General features: G+C 33.6%; 2 protein-coding genes across 3 annotated transcripts in view; both read left to right on the top strand.

Moving 5' to 3' along the window:
• Nucleotides 1–1,206, top strand: part of LOC132748826 (ETS translocation variant 1-like) — a 29,014-nt gene extending 27,808 nt beyond the window's left edge. The window contains exon 10 of the mRNA XM_060738476.1: nt 116–1,206. Coding sequence (XP_060594459.1) covers nt 116–565 — 450 coding nt within the window. The 3' untranslated portion in view covers nt 566–1,206. The remainder of the gene's footprint in view (nt 1–115) is intronic.
• Nucleotides 1,207–6,181: 4,975 nt separating this feature from the next.
• LOC132748918 (probable cytosolic iron-sulfur protein assembly protein CIAO1 homolog) lies at nt 6,182–12,129 on the top strand. 2 transcript variants are annotated; one of them, XM_060738598.1, is made up of 4 exons: nt 6,182–6,301; nt 8,756–8,952; nt 10,004–10,209; nt 10,446–12,129. In XM_060738598.1, the coding sequence occupies exons 2-4, from the start codon at nt 8,765–8,767 to the stop codon at nt 11,051–11,053; spliced, it is 1,002 nt and encodes a 333-aa protein (XP_060594581.1). In that variant the 5' UTR covers nt 6,182–6,301; nt 8,756–8,764; the 3' UTR covers nt 11,054–12,129. The 2 variants fall into 2 exon arrangements, with proteins under 2 accessions (XP_060594581.1, XP_060594574.1); XM_060738591.1 differs by having other exon boundaries at nt 6,207–6,323.
• The last annotated feature ends 7,334 nt before the right edge of the window (nt 12,130–19,463 follow it).

Here is a 19,463-nt window from a genome sequence, read left to right as displayed (position 1 = left end):
AAATGAACTTTCTCAATGATGAAGTACTTTATTGTAGTATGTATATGTTCTGTATTGTAGAATGTTAAGGCTCTCGCATATTAATAAGTATAGAATTATATATTGATATTTGCAGGTGGCAAGAAGATGGGGAATACAAAAGAATAGACCAGCCATGAACTATGATAAACTGAGTAGATCATTACGGTATTACTATGAGAAGGGTATAATGCAGAAAGTCGCCGGGGAAAGATATGTTTATAAATTTGTGTGTGATCCTGAAGCTCTTTTTTCAATGGCATTCCCTGACAATCACCGACCAGTTCTTAAAACTGACAGTTCGGTGCATTCCGTAAATGACGGACTTTACCGAGAATCTAGTCATTCACCGGAATCACAAACTACGTCATTTCCACTGACGTCAATACCGACGCCGACACAATTACCACAGTTACCGGCAATAAATGTTGCATCGTCTGCAGGAACAAATATATTCCCAGCACCAGACCCACACCGTTATCAATATATGCAGGATATGCAGAAAATGTACAATTCAGGACCATATATGGAATCATGCGTATATTAACCAAATCTTGTTGTTACAGTAAACTACACAATCTAAGAACATGTCACATTTCATTGTGGTTAGATTCATGTGTTGTTTATTTTTTAAATCTATACTATTTCTTTCTTTATTTATCGGATGTGTTTATGAATTCATCTTTACACTGAACTTTCTCATTTGAATGTGGTTTATTAAAAATTAGCTGTTATGCATGTATCAATCTGTTTGTAATCAGCCCCTTAATAACATACGTTTTATATAAAACACAGGGAGGTGTGACTTTAGTCAGATTTGTGCATATATTGGAATAAAACGTATGGCTGAACCGGTTATAAGTCCATTTCAAGTAGCTCTGTTATTTTAATACAACTCTAATAGATATCACATTTAAAAAATTGAGATGTCATATAATATAAACAATTTATTTCAGTATACTTGTGTCTAGCTTTATGACCTTATACAGATTATAAGATGTAAATTTCAAATAAGTATATTAACTAATTGAAAATCATACACTATTAGTTTACATTTTAACCGATTTGGCTGATGATGTCAGTCACTGCATACAAGTTATTAAACTCTAGCTGCTTTGTTTACAGAGATATTTAACAATAATATATTTGTATTTGTTAGTAATGTCAAATTAAATATGTAAATATACAGCAAGCACATGTACTCCTATATATAAAGTCCATTTTTACCATGGTATACGTATTTTTCGTACTGAAGTCAAGGGCTGTCAGAGAAGATGCGCTTGGCTGTTTAAATACCTGATAGTAAACGGAAAGACGCTATACGCCTTAAAATGTGACACATGTTTTGATATTGGTATTTCCTCAAGACGCATTAAAAAGGGCATTTCTTCTAGGGGCACTTAGAATAGGCATTTCTTCTAGGGGAACTTAGAATAGGCATTTCTTCCATTCTTATGGAATGTGGTAATACCGAGTGATTCTACTACTGCAGTACATATCCCATCCTTGCCGTTATCATTATTTTCCACTTTGCGTAATTTCTAGTTAAAATATTTCCTAAATTATTAAAGCTGATTTCTCTATGTACACCAAAAGCAGGGTCAATTTAAAACCTTGAAATATGATTTGAAAAATCTTGATAAAGAACCACTAGACAATCGGGGTGATATACACAATCAGGGTGATATGGTGCATGGCCTCAACGTCATCAAATGATACATGTTACAAAACAAACCTGGTGTTTTTTGTTTGTTTTTTGTTTGTTTTTTGTTTGTTTTTTTTTGTGTTTTGTTTTTTTGTTTTTTGTTTGTTTGTTGTTTTTTTTTTTTGGGGGGGGGGGGGGGGGTCCAAAGAATTTTTTGATGTTAGCCGATCCGACAGGAGTTATTATGACAGATTGTGTGTACCTTCCTACATTGGATAGTACCGTTATGAAAAAAATATTTTCGCACAGAAAAATCGTTCTTTTGGGGGAAAAAATGAGTGTCCTGCATATTAATGGTGCTAAAATGTACATAAGAATAAACTACTACATGTATACGGAATTTTCCTAACACTGCAAAATAAATTTCCGGTAACTATCGTTGGCTGAACGTAACTGTATATTTCTGGGAATTTGTGTTAAAAGTTGCTATTTAATATCTTATACCAAACAAAGCATCAATATAAAGTTACCGGTTTTCAACTTGTAATTGCTAGGTCCTACTGACTCGTTTTGCAACTAAAAGTAGGAAATTATAAATTGCAACAAACAGATGGCATAAGATCTAGTAATAATTGACAAGTAGCAATAACCAAGTTAAACAACCAGCAACTGTGTAGCATTGCCATATGTCAATATTCAATCTTATAATCTGTACAAGAAATTAGCAACTGTCATACCATACAGTTGGATTATAATGGGATGTCCAAGAATACATGTTAAGGGATGTACATACAAGGGCCTTGTTAAAGTCCGTCAGTTGTGTGATTCGGACAACTTAAATAAAAAAAGTGTTTCCAAAATTTGAAATAAGTATATACTTTCTATCAGACTTAATAAAATAGGTGATACGTTAAATTTATGTCGAATTCTTTGTTGAGTTTTACACAGTAAGTAACATATTAGAGAGAAGAATCTAGTTCTATGTAAAAAATCAGTATAGAAGAATGTCAATGCGTGTTTGTTTTGTTGACTTTTAAGCCACACCAACATTGTAAAGGCCAAATGGCGACTTTAAAGGTTTATATGTGGAGGAAGACCACAGACACCCCTTCGTGCATTATTTCAGTCACGAGCGGGACCACAGACTTTCCGTAAGGTGGCTGGTTCCTCACATGAAAAATGTAGGTTCCTAAAGGGATTCTATCAAAAGATTTAAAGTAAACACTCGTCTACGGAGGTCCTTATTGTAGACTTATGTTTGGCTAGTTGAATTTAAAATTTGAATTAACTTTTAACATGAAATATAAACAATTTCATTTTATTTCGGTGACCAGTCGTCGATATTTATTTATTTACTTCAACTTCTGGCCAACTTCATTGGTATTTGCCTCTTCTAACATTTTTCTTTCTTTTTCGTTGAGTTTGAAATTACATAGTAAAATATTTGATTTTATGAAGAATGAAACAAGATTCAAGAAAATTTGCTAGTATTCCTAACTTAAAGAGCTACAATTGTTCTGTCTCAACAATTTTTATCTTCATTATACTACAACGAGAGAGTATGAAAACCACAAGTACTGAAACAATCTAAATATTTATATTCATTAAAAGAAAAAGTCAATACTTAATGCATATACTATTAAAGAATTAATGATATAAGTATACGTGACATTCAATTCCAATCGCTTAATGGTAAAAAAATGAAGTAAAGTCAATTTGTCAATGTTGAAAACACACTTTTTGTGTGAAAACGAGGCTTCCATTCCTGAAATATTATCTAATCTACGAGAATATGAACTACCATCTGGTATTTAAATGAATAAGGACAAAATGGCAGGAATTTTAAAGGAAACTAGAAATGTGTCCATAGGACACGGGTGCCCCCACCGCGCCACTGTTCTGTCAATCTTTTTACTAAGTCAAGGGAAATAACTCCACAAATACTGGATAAATCCACAAGCGAAACCCCAGGTGCAAATCTAAAATATGCTGAGCAACCTGCCCATAAGGTTTAATGACTATGTCAAATCCTTTTTGAGAAACTTGCGACACAAGTTGAAAATTGCAAAAATTTTCTAAGTGAAGGGCAATAACTCTAAAAATACTAAATAAATCCAGACGAAAATACCTGGTGCACAACTGCACATGCTGATCAATATTCCTGTAAAGTTACATGACTCTAGGTCAAATACTTTTTGAGTTACGTGCGACACAAGTTGAAAATTGCAAAATTTTACTAAGTCAAGGGCAATAACTCTGAAAATACTAAGAATATCCACACGAAAATACCCAGGTGCACAACTACACATGCTGATCAACATTCCTGTAAAGTTTCATGACTCTAGGTCAAATACTTTTTGAGTTACATGCGACACAAGTTGAAAATTGCAAAATTTTACTAAGTCAAGGGCAATAACTCTGAAAATACTAATAATATCCACACGGAAATACCCAGGTGCACAACTACACATGCTGATCAACATTCCTGTAAAGTTTCATGACTCTAGGTCAAATACTTTTTGAGTTACATGCGACACAAGTTGAAAATTGCAAAATTTTACTAAGTCAAGGGCAATAACTCTGAAAATACTAAAAATATCCAGACGAAAATACCCAGGTGCACAACTATACATGCTGATCAACATTCCTGTAAAGTTTCATGACTCTAGGTCAAATACATTTTGAGTTACGTGCGACACAAAAGTGAACGGACGGACGGACGGAAGGAAGGACGGACGGACTGACAAGGGTAAATCTAAATGCCCGCCACTAACGTGGGGGCACAAAAACCAGATTTTCTTTAAAAATTCAAAGACATAAAAAAACAAAAGAAAAACAATGAATAGAGTTATGCAGTCCGATATATAAAGAATTGGAGCGCGCGCTATATGAGAAATATGGTACAGTAATCGTATATGGTCTAAATCATATAGAAGGAAATTGGATTAATGTTCTGTAAATGTCCCGCTAAGTTAAGAACTAACGTATGTATGCCTAAGTCTAGAACTACAATGTATGATACTGCCTAAAATATATATACCATGGATTGAAATATATAGGGATTCCTCGTGTAAAGCGAAATAGCTTTAGCGGAAATGTATACACAATTTTGTTTTACAGATGAATTTATCTGAACTTATATAACTGTTGTACAGCAACAGGAGGTGTCCGGAGAAAACCATAACTGTTGTGCATGTATATGTAAATCTCACAGAAAAGATTTTGCAAGTATGTATATTGGCATGATTTTAAACTGAAACTTCAGTCCATCGTAATTTCTAACTCAAGAAGAATACTTTTTGAACACAGTAAAAATCTAATTAATACAGAAACTTTTGAAACAAAATTATCTGGAAATATCGCAAAAACTGTAAGCAAAACAATAATGACTAATTTCTTAAGAAATTTTTTCAAAAATACAAGAGACTACTGTAGATATTTCTGTTAACGGAAGGGGCGTAACTCAGTTACAGTAGCATATTTTCTAACGTGGAGTTATTGGCTTTAAATAATGTTGGACCACAAATAATGTTGTCACCACAGAGCTCGACTATGATCAAATAGTCACATTTTTGCAATATTAAAGGTTTTATGTATATGAACTAAGGATGGTTGAGAAAATTACCAAGGATGTATATACGCGTTTCTTTATGTCAGAGACATAAAACTTTCTTCTGAGGAAGCCTAAAGTGCTATTTTGCTTTTATGTGAGCACATGGACCCAGCACAGTGTTGGGATAGTGTAAAAAAGTAATTCTAGAAAAAAAAAATATACTGTATATATAATATATAGACATTATATTTACAGTATATATTTTTTTCTAGAATTGCTTTTTTACACTATCCCAACACTGTACTGGGTCCCTGTGGTCGTCGCGGCAAAGAATCTAGTTTCATATGACACTTGTGTTGTTAGGTTTTTATGAGGGCTAGAAATGTATCGGGCCCAGTACACTACCTTGCTGGACCCCGCCGATGACTTAATCTGAATTAGACACAGCGCGGTCAACAACATGTAGCCTGTTTGTTAGGAAAGACTTGAGACAGGCATGCACGAGTTCCTAATGATTGAGTTTGGTAAGGAGCCGGACATGACGTGGTGCGCGTTCATGCGCTTTAGAAAAGTCTAACAAAATTTCCTTCGAATTTGTATGCATTCCGGTCCTGAAGCGTTCAATATGGATTAAAGCAGCATATGCCTCGATATTCATGTTATTTTTATGAAAATTCTGAAAATGTATTTAAAAGTGAAATGCATGTATTGTATAATGAACAAAGGAAGTAAGGCCTAAACATGATGATTACTGAAAAATCGCACGTACTGTAAGAATTATTTTTTCTCAAAATCTTAGTACATTTTTCTCAAGTTTAATTTCCTTTAAATATTTTGGCTCATCTAGAGGCATACAGCTTGTAGCAGTAAAACGTACTACTCTTTTTTTTAAACTTCGGGAAACAGACAGGAAACCGGAGACCGTCGATTAGTTTGTTGAAGCATTCGGACCATTTCGCAGATAAAAAAAGCCGAGAAGTTGCGAAAAAGGACAAGGAGTTTGCTGCTGATAGCAGTGTGTACAAAATAACAGTTACAACTTACTAGCCGTATATATACACTATTGGAGATTGGTGGTGAACCAGGTAATCTTGATTGCGGGTGTCTGTATGTTGCTCATTAGTTCATAAAGAATCACAGACCCCGGACTCGCTCCACCCTTGTCCACATTGATTTCGAGTCATTTCGTCCCCAAGAAATTTCGTACAAAACTAGCCAAGATTTTTTGTACCCAGATATATTGGCTCTTTACAAAATCGCAACAATATCTAAATATTTCAGATTTTTTTAATCATCTTTTATAATAATATGAAATTAGACAGGAACAAGGAAGTCTGCTAAAAAATTGTTCATTTTTCCATTTTAAAAACCTGTGTCAACTGTCATTCGGTATTTCATGAACCGCTTCTGTTACCAATCGGAACACTCGACGATAAATATTAATCTGAAAGGTGGTGATTGTTTCTTTATCGAAATACCAAGTCTATTATCATTGAGTTACTTTGAAAATGGTTCTGGCTGGTCCCCACTAGAACTGACTCTGAAATTTCATTGATAGGCATAGAATTCTATAAATTAATTAATATATTCTTTAATTGTTTTTTATTTGGTTTCCTTTTAAATATACCCAAGTAGTCTATAGCCGGGCAAGCAGAAGCCCCCGCTCCCTTTGCGATCCCAGCCTTTGACTTCCTGGTAGGAAATTAGGCAATATACCTATGAACGAGGTAGTCAGTTAAAATAATTGTTCATATTTTATTTTACATTTTCAGTTTTATTTTTAAAGTTGTCATTTGGTATTTCATACACTGCTTCCGTATTTCACATGGAACCCCTCAACCATTATTATTAAACCGAAAAGTTGCAATTGTTCCGTTATCGGAATACATTGAGTGACATTGATTTGAAAATGGTGGCGCCCATATGACATAGTCCAAGATATCAGATGCAGTCTTCACGAAAAACTTTAAAAAGCACAGGACATTCGGGCCAGTAAAATTTCAAATCTTACTGGACCTGTTGATTTTTAGCCGGACCAAATACATTCAGATAGGTAATAATTCGATGGGTAAAGGAAAACATTTTATCATGCTTCCCTTGATAATTTTGAAAGAAGCATAATACTTCTTGTATTCTGGGCCATACATGTATGTTGACAGCTTTGAAAAATCTATGAAGACCAAATGTTTAGGCTAAATTGACTAGAATTGAACATGAACAATGCAATTTGCTTCAAACGAATCACTTTCACACAAAATATTTACTTAACTCAATAATAACAAAATCATAGGTAAATATAGACCATAATAAACAATGGTTTAATTTCCGTAACTGTACGGTGCGGTACGAAAAATATCCAAGAAAAAAAATGGCGGTCTCCATTACTCAATAAAATTTAGACATCTCTCGCTGTATTTTGAACATTTAGGACAGAATTGATGGGTTTCATTTGCAAAAAAAAACAGTATTTTAGAGAGCCCTGCTTCATTATTTTGATGAATTTTTCTTATAATATATTTGCATTGCCAAAAATCTACTGGCCTGTCGGACCACCAACCTTGCAATAATCACCAGACCAATGCTAAATTTAGTGGCCTCGGGCCTCGGACTGGCGTTAATTTCGAAGACTGCAGATGTTACGGGCTTGTTAATGTTATAGTTTATGTCGGTCATAGTGAAATGTCTTGGGACCGATTTTTTGTACTGTTGCAGATTTAGTTTGGGCTGAAAAGTCCTGTTTGTTTGACCTGTAACCTGCATCAAAATTCATGAAGTAATTTACATGCCACATGATTTTTAAAAAGAAATCCATTATCATAAAGTTTAAATAAAGTATCTGGTATTTTTTAGTATGCATGAATGAATTTGTTTAAAAAACAGGTTTATGAATGAGATAAAGTCCCCACTTGATTCATCTTACTGATGATGTGATTTGCACCTGTTCCCCCTCCACCCTCATTCTCAACAAATTGTTATGTACAACATTCTGTTGTAATAAAAGTATTGAATAATAAGTATACTATTAGCTAAACAACTATCCATCAAACTTAGTTATATTATTTGCAGTTAAAAAAATACAAATAAGAATTGTCTTGGTTGTCAAAAATAAATGTTAAGGGAAATGTAGGCTGGGTTTAAACCCCAAGTGTCTGTGACTTGGACTGTCATAGATTAGATTATTTTTATTCCAACCTCAAACTAAAACTATCACAAAAAACATTATGAAATTCAATAAATAAAATCTATCATTTTACATTAAAACAACATGTACATATATACCATGTGGTTTGCAAATGGTACTTGCATACAAAAATGCAGTTATTTTTGAATAATTTTAAAAATATTTTTTCAATATGTTTCCTCACCTAAACTTGAGTATAACATATCCATATTTGGGTTATTCATATTTTTTTCTTGTATTTATTATTATAGTCTATTTCATAAAAGCTTATAACTATGTAAAGCTGTTTACTTTAAGATTGAAATGTTTTTCAGTGTACAAAAATGAAGACAAATGTTTTTTTATCTTTTTTATTTAGCCATACAGAATGGAATCATTGACAAACTTACAAGTATTGGAAGGACATGATGACCAGGTGTGGTGTGTAGCCTGGAACCCTACCGGTACACTGCTTGCTTCTTGTGGTGGGGATAAGACAGTGAGAGTTTGGGGTCAGGAAGGGGAGGTATGGGTCTGCAAGTCTGTGCTGTCTGAAGGTCATCAAAGAACTATAAGGTATGAACACCAAAATGATATATTAATTTATACACTAGCAATGTAGTACTGTTTTTATGAGGAAAGTCGAGAACTCAGCAAACATAAGTTTTTGAGGTTGCTATATAAGAATCAGTTTATCCTGTCTCTATGGCCATGTGTTATATCTTTATTTTTCTTCTATTTCTTTAAAACCAGAGCAGGTTTTAATTTCAAAATTTGAATATATCACATATTACCACAGATGGCCAAATTTTACAACATTTTCATTTTGAGAAAGTTATGCTTTCTTTGTTTCTTAATCTTACAAAATGTTCTTAACTATAAATTTATCTTTATGAACATAGTACAGGTTAAAAGTTTAAACATTTAGTGAATATGAAGGGTTGAGCTTAGTTGGTCATGTTTCACAACTCTTTAGTTATGTCCCTTTTTATTATACATCGGAAAAAATATTGTTATATACTGGTCCTACATCCATCTGTCTTGTAAGCAATTTTTGGCCAGTCTGTATGTTTTAAACCGGTGGAAGGAAATTAAAACTACTTAGCTGAAATGAGAGCACAGGTTTGACCTTTCTGAGGTCAAGGTCACACTTGGTCATTTTGTATGGATTTCAAAATTTAGTGTCTGCTCTGTATCTTTTGAACTGATAGAAAGATATTAAAACTGTTTTTGCAGAAATATTACTTATAATGAGAATATTTGCAGAACACATGTTATGGCTTCCTGATGTCAAATTGGCCCGCCTTGGGGACTACTTTATTTCCATGAATATAGACTTCTTTAAGGAAAACATATTTAAGTTTCATTGTGTGAAACTACACAATAAAACTACAAACCAAATTCTGGAACATAGATTTGGGGAATGAATCAACATTCAGAAATAGTTGTAGTAAGTTTTAGTTTTCAAATTTGATCCACATGTGAATTTAAATTTGAGAAATCTAAATATGACTGTGAATGACCTTGAATATGACTAACCTATGTGTTGAAGAAATTATTATAGTCTCTAGAAGATCATTGTGGCTTTTTTGTTAAGATAGTAAATACAGGTCACTTATTATTGTAGACATGTTTCCTGGTCACCGTGTGGTAACTACCTAGCTAGTGCAAGTTTTGATGCTACTATTTGTATCTGGAGTCGTAAAGAAGGAGAGTTTGAATGTATAGCTACACTAGAAGGTCATGAGAATGAAGTAAAGGCTGTGGCCTGGGCATGTACTGGCAGTTTATTAGCAACCTGTAGTAGAGATAAGAGTGTATGGATATGGGAAGGTAAGTGCTTTAATAATACATTGTATCTCATAATCTTATCATTTAAAGTCTTTTTTGTTGAGTCCACTTTACATTTTGCAAAACCTAATTGTGACACTGACAGTTCATGCATGCATTAATGTGTGTAGCTGTCTGATCATATTTAGATATGGTTTAAGGATTGTCTATAACTTATAACAATATAAAGCAGCTGACTTTGTTATCACCAGCTTTTTGCATTAAATTTTATATTGCAGTGACAGAAGATGAAGATTATGAATGTGCCAGTGTATTGAGCTCACATACACAAGATGTTAAACACTGCACATGGCATCCAAACAAAGAGATTCTTGCCTCTTGTAGTTATGATGACACAATCAAACTATACAAAGAAGAAATTGATGACTGGACATGTTTTGCTACGTTAGAATCCCATGAGTCAACAGTATGGAAAGTTTGTTTTGATAAAAGTGGAAGTCGACTTGCGTCAGTGAGTGATGATAAAACAGTGAAAATATGGCAGGAGTACATGCCTGGTAATAAAGAAGGTGTTCAGACTACTGGAAAAGATGGTACATGGAAGTGTGTGTGTACCCTATCAGGATATCATAACCGCTCAATATTTGATGTAGATTGGTCATGTTTAACTGATAGAATAGTTACAGCATGTGGAGATGATTGTATTCGTGTGTTTAAGGAGGTTAATGGCTCAGATTATAATCAGCCATCTTATAGTCTAACTGTAACTGTAACACAGGCACACGACCAGGATGTTAACTCTGTAGCTTGGAATCCTAAAAAGGAGAATCTGTTAGCATCATGTAGTGATGATGGTACAGTTAAGTTATGGCTATACAAAGATTAAAACTGATTCAAAATAGAATGAACTGTTTATATATAGATGTGCTAGTTGTTTGATGAAATAGAATATTTGATTTTCCCTTAGGAAGGTATATATATAATAGAACTGTCTGTATGACCTGCTGTCCGCCCGTCTTCTTTGTGGTTAACCTTTTTTTTGGAAATTTCAACTTCCATTCTTACCGCATGGCATTTCAGATTTACTGCGCTCTCATCAATATATACATTCATGTCAACTTTGATTTGAAACCTATTGCAGCCATCTGGTTAACTCAATAGGTAGAGTGATGAATTGGGCGACCGGAGTTCGATTCCTGTATGGCGCAGGTCTCATTTGTTGTGATTGATCATGAAATCTTTTTTACGGTCATTCGCACTGTTACACTGCTCTTATGCACAGAAGTTTTCAGTTCCTCGGAAAGTGAAGGCAACTAGTACTGGTAAACTGTTTGTCAGTCTGCCCAGGAAGGATGCTGTGGCTGAACTGTGCTCTGGTGAATTCAATGTGGCTTACTGCCGTGATTTGGAGTAAAAACTACCGACACCACAACCATGATTTGAAACTAACAGAGCTGTTCAATTGCAGAGGAAAACTGCAAAATTACCTACCTTTAAGATTCACTATTTGTACTTAAGGTATATAATTATAAAATCTGGATTCAGGAAGAAAACACATTTTTTTCAAAATGTATATGAAACTGTGATGTTTTACAATTAAGGATATTGGTAAAGTGATTCCATGTAAGTTTTGAATTAAAGCTGTGATTCACTATAATGTATGCTTAATATGAAATAATGTGCTACCTTTGATGTGGAAAGCTCGTATATAATTTAATAACAAGCGTAAAATTTTCAGTATTTTAACCAGGTCTTTCCTGGACTTGGTAAAAAAAGTAAATCAGATAGTTTGTACAGTTAAATAGATATGAATGAATTGGTGTGTTCAATCTATCATCAAAGTGTCCCCAGTGTTTTCGAATATCCTGTCTGCCATTAATGTTTATCTGTAGCAGAGTTGTTGTTTTTACCATATACATGTATTTATCAAAATGGATATTAAAAGATAACAATTTATGTTTATCACTGTTAGTCATACATGCTACAGCACTAGCGTGGCTTGTGGCCGCATTTGTACTTTCCATGTATTAATCATAATCTTAAAAATAATTTGCAAAATATTCGAAACTTCAATTGTGCAGTATTAGTAGACCTCAAGTTAGAGTCATAGACACAACAAAACAAGAAATGCTTTTTTAAGCCTTAACATGTGCATAAAATCTAATGATGAACCTATTGAACAAATTGTGTGACTGAGTCAGTCTGAAGACATCAATGTCTAACATATAACTACACACAGTCAAAGGGGATGAAGCCAGTGGAACTTCTGATATACCTGAAAATGAGATGGTACATGGAGAAAATGATAAATGTATCATCAATTTGCCTGCAAGCAGAGAAGGGCTTGGTGCTGCCAAGCTGGCACAGGAACTTGCTCTCCTTGTGACAAAATACTGTGTGGGAATAGATGATTGTGTCACTGATGCTTTCCTCTTGTAACCTCCATCACTTAAATTGTAAGCAAGGCTTGAGACAACAGGTTTAATTTTAGCCAACCTCAACCACCTGAGTCAAGGCTTGTTATACCCCGAAACGAAGTTTTGGGGGTGGGGGATGGTATATAGGAGTCACCCGGTCGGTTGGTAGGTCGGTCGGTCCAGATGTCTGTTGCATTTTCCTTGTCCGGAGCATAACTTGAAGACTAATGGTTGAAATTCAATACAACTTCATACAATGGTCAAGCACATTGAGAGGAAGTGCAGTGCACAAGAACCATAACTCAATCTCACTAATTACAGAGATATTGCCCTTTGTTACTTTTTCTTGTCCGGAGCATAACTTGAAAACTACTGGTTGGAATTCAAAACAACTTCATACAATGATCAAGCACAATAAGGGGAAGTGCAGTGCACAAGAATCATAACTCTAGAGTAATTTCAGATTTCTTGCCCTTTGTTACTTTTCCATTGCTTTCTTTTGTCCGGACCATAACGGTTGGAATTCAATATAACTTCATACAATGGTCAAATACATTGAGAGGAAGTGCAGTACACAAGACTTATTACAGAGTTACTGCCCTTTGTTTCTTTTCCTTGTCGGAAGCATAACTTGAAAACTACTAGTTGGAATTTACTACAACTTCATACAATCGTCAAGCACATTAAGAGGAAGTGCAGTGCACAATAACCATAACTCTGTCTAGAGTAATTATTTAGTAACTGCCCTTTGTTACTTTTCCATTGCTTTTTTCTTGTCCAGAGCATAACTTGAAAAGTACTTTTCGGAATTCAATACAATTTCATACAATGGTAAGTATATTCTTGACTCATTTAAGAGTTTTTGCCCTTTGTTACATTTTAATGTCCAGTGAATAACTTGAAAATTAATGTTTGGAATTCAATGAAACTTCATACAATGGTCAAGGGCAGTGAGATGAAGTGCAGTGCAGAAGAACCATAACTCTATTTTGACTAGTTACAGTTATTGCCCATTGTTAACTTTTTGTCCAGTGGCATAACTTGAAAACTTAGTTGTTGGAATTCAAATACAAAACTTCATACAATGTGAGCAAGCCCGAAATGAAGAGGAAGTGCAGTGATACAATAACCAGTAACTCATCCTTCATATTTTGTAGAGTTATTTCCCTTTGTTCCTTTCCCATTGTCCGGTGCATAACTAAAAAACTAATGTTAGAATTCATGCTCAATGCGGTTAACCTTTCTGACTTATACAGAAGTAATTCATTGTCCAACCACATTGAAGGAAATGCAACATAAAACCACAACTATTTTAATTGCCAGAACATAACTCTATTCATTCTTTACTAAGGTATCTGTTTATAACTTCCATCAATTTCGAAGCATCCTGAGGGGGTAAATCACTTTAGTGATAGTTTAGTTATTATAGCTTTATTCTTGACGAATTTCTTTTTCACTTAGGTTAGAAAATACCTTTATGGCCCTGTTACTTTTGTCAAGGTCACTGTGCTTAAAACAGATTTTTAACCAGGTTTTAGCCGAAGGAAAAAACTGGTTATTAGATTGAGGTATGTCGGGGCGGGCGGCGCGGGAGCCGTATGGCCCGGCGTAAACAATTTCTTCTGTGCGCAACTCCTCCTACATTTCTCAACAGATTTTGACCAAACTTTCACAGAAGCTTTTCATCAAGTGCCTGAGCGCATATTGTCGGGGTTTTTGCGATTAGAATAATATTTGACCTAATTATGGCCCTTTGTTTTTTTCCTTATATAAATATATAGTGAACAATTTCTTCTGTGCGCAAGCTCCTCCTACATTTTTCTCAACGGGTTTGAACCAAACTTCTCAGAAGCTTTGTCATCAAAGTGCCTGACACATATTGCAGGGTTTGCAATTGGTATAGTATTTGACCTAATTATGGGGGGGGGATGCCCTTGTTTTTTTTCCTTATATAAAATATAGAGTGAACAATTTCTTCTGTGCGCACTCCTCCTACATTTTTCAAGCGGATTTGACCAAACTTTCTTAGAAGCTGTTATCAAAGTGCCTGGCACATATTGTTGGGTTTTGTGATTGGATATATTTGACCGAATTATGGCCCTTTGTATATTTTTTCCTTATACAGAATATATAGAGAACAATTTCTTCTGTGCTCAACTCCTCCACATTTCTCAACGGATTTTGACCAAACTTTCTTAGAAGCTTTGTTATCAAGTGCCTGGCACATATTGTCGGGGTTTGTGATTGGATAATAGTTGAACCGAAATTATGGCCTTTGTATATTTTTTTCCTTATACAGAATATATAGTGAACAATTTCTACAGTGCGCAACTTCTCCTACATTTCTCAATGGATTTTGACCAAACTTTCACAGAAGCTTTGTCATCAAGTGCCCTGGCGCTCAACTAAATCCCATGTTTCTTCCAAGACATCATTCAAGTATTTTTTTAAAATTGTAACATACTTTCTTGATATCGCACAAAACACCACAACGCCAATATTGTTGACAAAAGAAAATGACAAGAGACGCAAAAATGCAAAAATTAAGCAAAAATAAAGTACTGTTTACCTTTCTAAAAACATTTGGGAAAAAAAAAGCGAATAGACAACATACATAGACATTTCTCAATATTTTTTGTTTGAGGAATATTAAAAAAGCCCATAATTCCTCCTAAAATCAGTTCAATTAAACAAATGCCACTCAATGACAAAGCTTCTGGAAATAAGTTTGCCTGAAAGAATCCTGGTTCATCGCATTGCGATGTTCCTTGTTATTCTTTTGTTCATACAGCTTTTGTTTTATTTGCTAATGTCTCGTAATAAAGAGGAAGATAGTTTGGGTAGTCCTCTAACTCGGGGTTAAGTAATGGGACAGTCTGACACTTATGTCAATGGTCTCCAATGCTAAAACTGATTTTTGCACTTTTGCTCATACAGCCTTTATCTATTGACTGATGTCGTTCTTATTTGGTAGGTAAATGTTTTGGTTGGTATTATAACTGTGGGTGGAGGAGATCAAGGTCAAGAGACTGAAAAATAGAGTTTAACACTTTACTGACTGATGTCTCATGTATTTTGGTAGATAGATACCTTGAGTTGCCTTCCAAACAGTAATGTTTATATTTTTGCTAAAATAGCTTTTACTGATTAATGTGCATTGAATACATTGACAAACTTGCAGGTTTGGGAAGCATCGATTGCCTTCAGCGATTTCCCAAGGGATAAAATGAATATGTTCTAAGTTTTTGTTAGTGACCTACCTTTATGGCCCAGTGGTTATGGAGCTGAAACAGTGACCTCCACAATACAATAAATAACTATTACAGTAATTGGCCTTCATAAAACAACAACACTTTGATCTTTATTTAGACACTTCATTTTTAAAAACATTTTACAATGAAAATTTGTTTACCTTTTTCACAAATCAAATAATACAAAACAGCAATTATATCACTTTGTAACAAAACAAGTACTAATGCTTAATCTATGTACAAATGTATCTTTAAAACGCATATACAATACATGCATGTTATATATCCATATACAATGTTGTGTTATATATCTCATATCCAATGCATGTATGTACTATATTCCATATACAATACATGTTAGTTATACCGGATATATCATATACAATGCATCGCATAATATTACACCTTATCCAATACAATGCATAGTATGTTAAATATATCCATATCACAATCACATGCCATGTTATAACTATCGAATATACAAATACACTGCATGTTATCATTATACCATAATACAATACATCGCAGTTATAAATATCCATCATCATACATCACAGTATCAATAACATATACCAATACACGATGCATCTTATATCTCCATAATACACCACGAACATGCATGTTATACTACTCCATATACAATGCATGCATGTTATAATATCCATATATCGCATACACTGCAGTTTTATATCCATATTACAATGCCTGCAGTTATATATTCTATCACAGTTAAATCCATATACAAAAAAAATATCCATACACAATCATGCAGTATATATCCATCACAAATACATGCAAGTTAATAAAACATAACTCCATAATACAATGCATGCATGATTATACTATCCATATACCACATTCATTTTTCTATCCCATATCAACTATCATGCCATGTTTTATATCCATAACAAACATGCAGTTATATCCTAACCTACACATGTATATATCCATATAAAAATATCCATACTACCTGCCATATATGTTATATATCATACACATGCATTTATGTAATTCTATAACCAATTGCATTAGTATTATACTATACACCAATGCATGTATGATTATAGTACATCTAACACAATGCCATTATGAAAATCATATATGATACACAAGCCAGGATTATATAAATCCATATCAATGTATCTTATAAAGATCTAACACAACCAACCTTGTAGAAACTCCAAAAACGCACAACTTTCAGTAAATGTTTTTAGATTGCTGCGACAAAAATTTAATGGTCATAAATCAAGAATTCAGCCTTTTTATAATTCCATGATACAATTAAAGTGTATAAACATTATCTATTATGTTAATTTCTGTCATTCAATACATAGGAATGCTTGCATGTGCCAAATTTTTACATAAAAATCTTTCTATATTATCTCTGAACTATTATCACAAACCATAATTTGTTGTGCTAGCAGTTATAATAAGTTAGCAATACTATGTTGCAACAATAGTTATTGAAAACAGATATTCTATACCATAAAACTTACACATCCACTGCTCGTCCACTGTTTTATTTTTGTAATAAATAAAGGCAAAAAGGTACCACCAGATCCGAACAAGAAAAAATCCCCCCCCCCCCCCAATTTACCTAGATAACAAATTACGAGACCCATTGTTTTGTTTCAAATAAATTTGATTAACAGTAAAGATAAATACTAATGGCAGAAAAGTTAAGTTGGATAAATCATAAATAAGTAAAAATAGTATACATGTACATCTCCATAATACATCATAGTAAAAACCACACATATCTGACACACACATCTATATACACAGAAAACAAACATATATAAATGTACTAAACATACACCATCACCAAATGTCAATAGAGGGACAATTTATCGCATTACTTTTTCTCTCATGTAAAATTTGAGCCTTGCAAATTAGCTGTAATCATTTAAAAAGCACTTGCGATCATTTAAATGGATAATGCCACCATCTGACTTTCGTGTGAACGCCCACCAGTTCAACGAATTATTTCTAGTACATAAAGTATAAGATTAACAAGGCAATATACACGTCCACTGTGACATTGTAACAAGTAAGTCATTTCATCATTGTGTTTCTAAAAAGGTTCAGTGTTATTACAATAACATATAATTAACATAATTTTTATTGACAAATGTTTTGTTAATTTACTGTCTTATAGCAATTAAAATGTTCTTTCTACAAAATTCAAACCCGAAATAGGTATTTCAAATTCTGCTGGCTGAAGAATAAATTGATGAGTAATTTTTACCCTTTCATCAATGTTAAAGCATTTCATTTTACATAACTTTTATATGATACTCTTTATAATAGATTTTTACAAACAAATACAGAGTAATAAACATGTTTAACATAAAACAAGAAATATACTTGCTTAACAATAGGAAAGACTAATTCACCCACCACATAGAACATAACAAGTCCTTAGTTTCACTCAATAAAGATTTAAAAAAAAGAAGTAACTATAAAAGCTTTCTTTCTAATTTATTTGTACATAATGTGGGATTTAACTCAATAACAGTGTTGACGCAGTACCTCTATAGACCATGCTGAAATATGATCACAAAGTAAAAATATTGCTTTTTCGCTGATTCTTAAAAATTTTTCAAATAATGTGTTAAGAGGATTACATTAGGATCTTAAGTACATTTCGCAAAGTGTAAAAAGGTGACATTAGATTTTTATTCATTCAAGCATCTTCTGTATATACAGTAATAAGTAGGTATTTGGAAAAAAATCTTTTAGTCTCCCTAAGGTTTTACACTGGCATCGTATTATAACTAACTTCAGTACTAGTAGAAGCCACTTACATCAAAAACAAGGATTGAATGCTTCAGATTAATACTTCATATTTCAAGACAAAAATCAAAATCAGAATTCTTTATTTCAGTTCATTTGTTTTGCCTCACTTTAGCATGGCTTGGTCAATTAGAATAGTTCAAAACTGTTTGTGCTGTTGACCACATTAGTGTACTAAAGCTGTCACTAACAAGAATATCATTACAATGTTTGTCAATTAACTCAATCATTAAAATAAATAAAAACGTGCAGGCTGTTTTACATTTCTTCATATTTAATGCGCTTGTTTTCTCACAAAAAAATTGTTGTAAAATGTTTGTTTTCTTGATGAAATACAATTGTTCTACTTGTTATTGTAGGACAACTCCATGAAAAAGTTTACCAAAAAAAAATTTCATAAACCAGTCACAAGTAATTATGTGATGAGAAGACTTGATGACTTCATTCTCTTCTGATGATCAAAACAAATTGGACGCCACATCTCTGCTTCTCAGCATCTCATCATTTTAGCTAAGTATTTAGCTAAATATGCCGAAGTGAATAAAATCTGTACAGCAGTTCGAGGAACTTGTCAATTGTCAAGCTTATAACCGCTCATGGTCTGAGGGGTTAGAGCAAATCGCCATAACCTCTCTGGCGTGGGACCGAAGATGCTTGTGAGTTAAGAAAAACTCGGAGGAAGGTAGAATCTCCAGGAACGTGATTAGGACCTACCTGCCTCTATGACTGAAAATAACACTGTGAAATACCTAATTGATAGTAGCAATTTTAGGTTACCTACAAACAACACACAATGGTCTTAAACCTGACAAGTTTTCTGAAACAACAACAT

The sequence above is a fragment of the Ruditapes philippinarum genome, unplaced genomic scaffold (assembly GCF_026571515.1).
Source record: "Ruditapes philippinarum isolate M1 unplaced genomic scaffold, ASM2657151v2 ctg535_1_1_1_1, whole genome shotgun sequence".
NCBI classification, from domain to species: Eukaryota; Metazoa; Mollusca; class Bivalvia; order Venerida; family Veneridae; genus Ruditapes; species Ruditapes philippinarum.
Note: the sequence above shows the minus strand (reverse complement) of the source record. Positions and strands in the feature narration are given on the sequence as shown.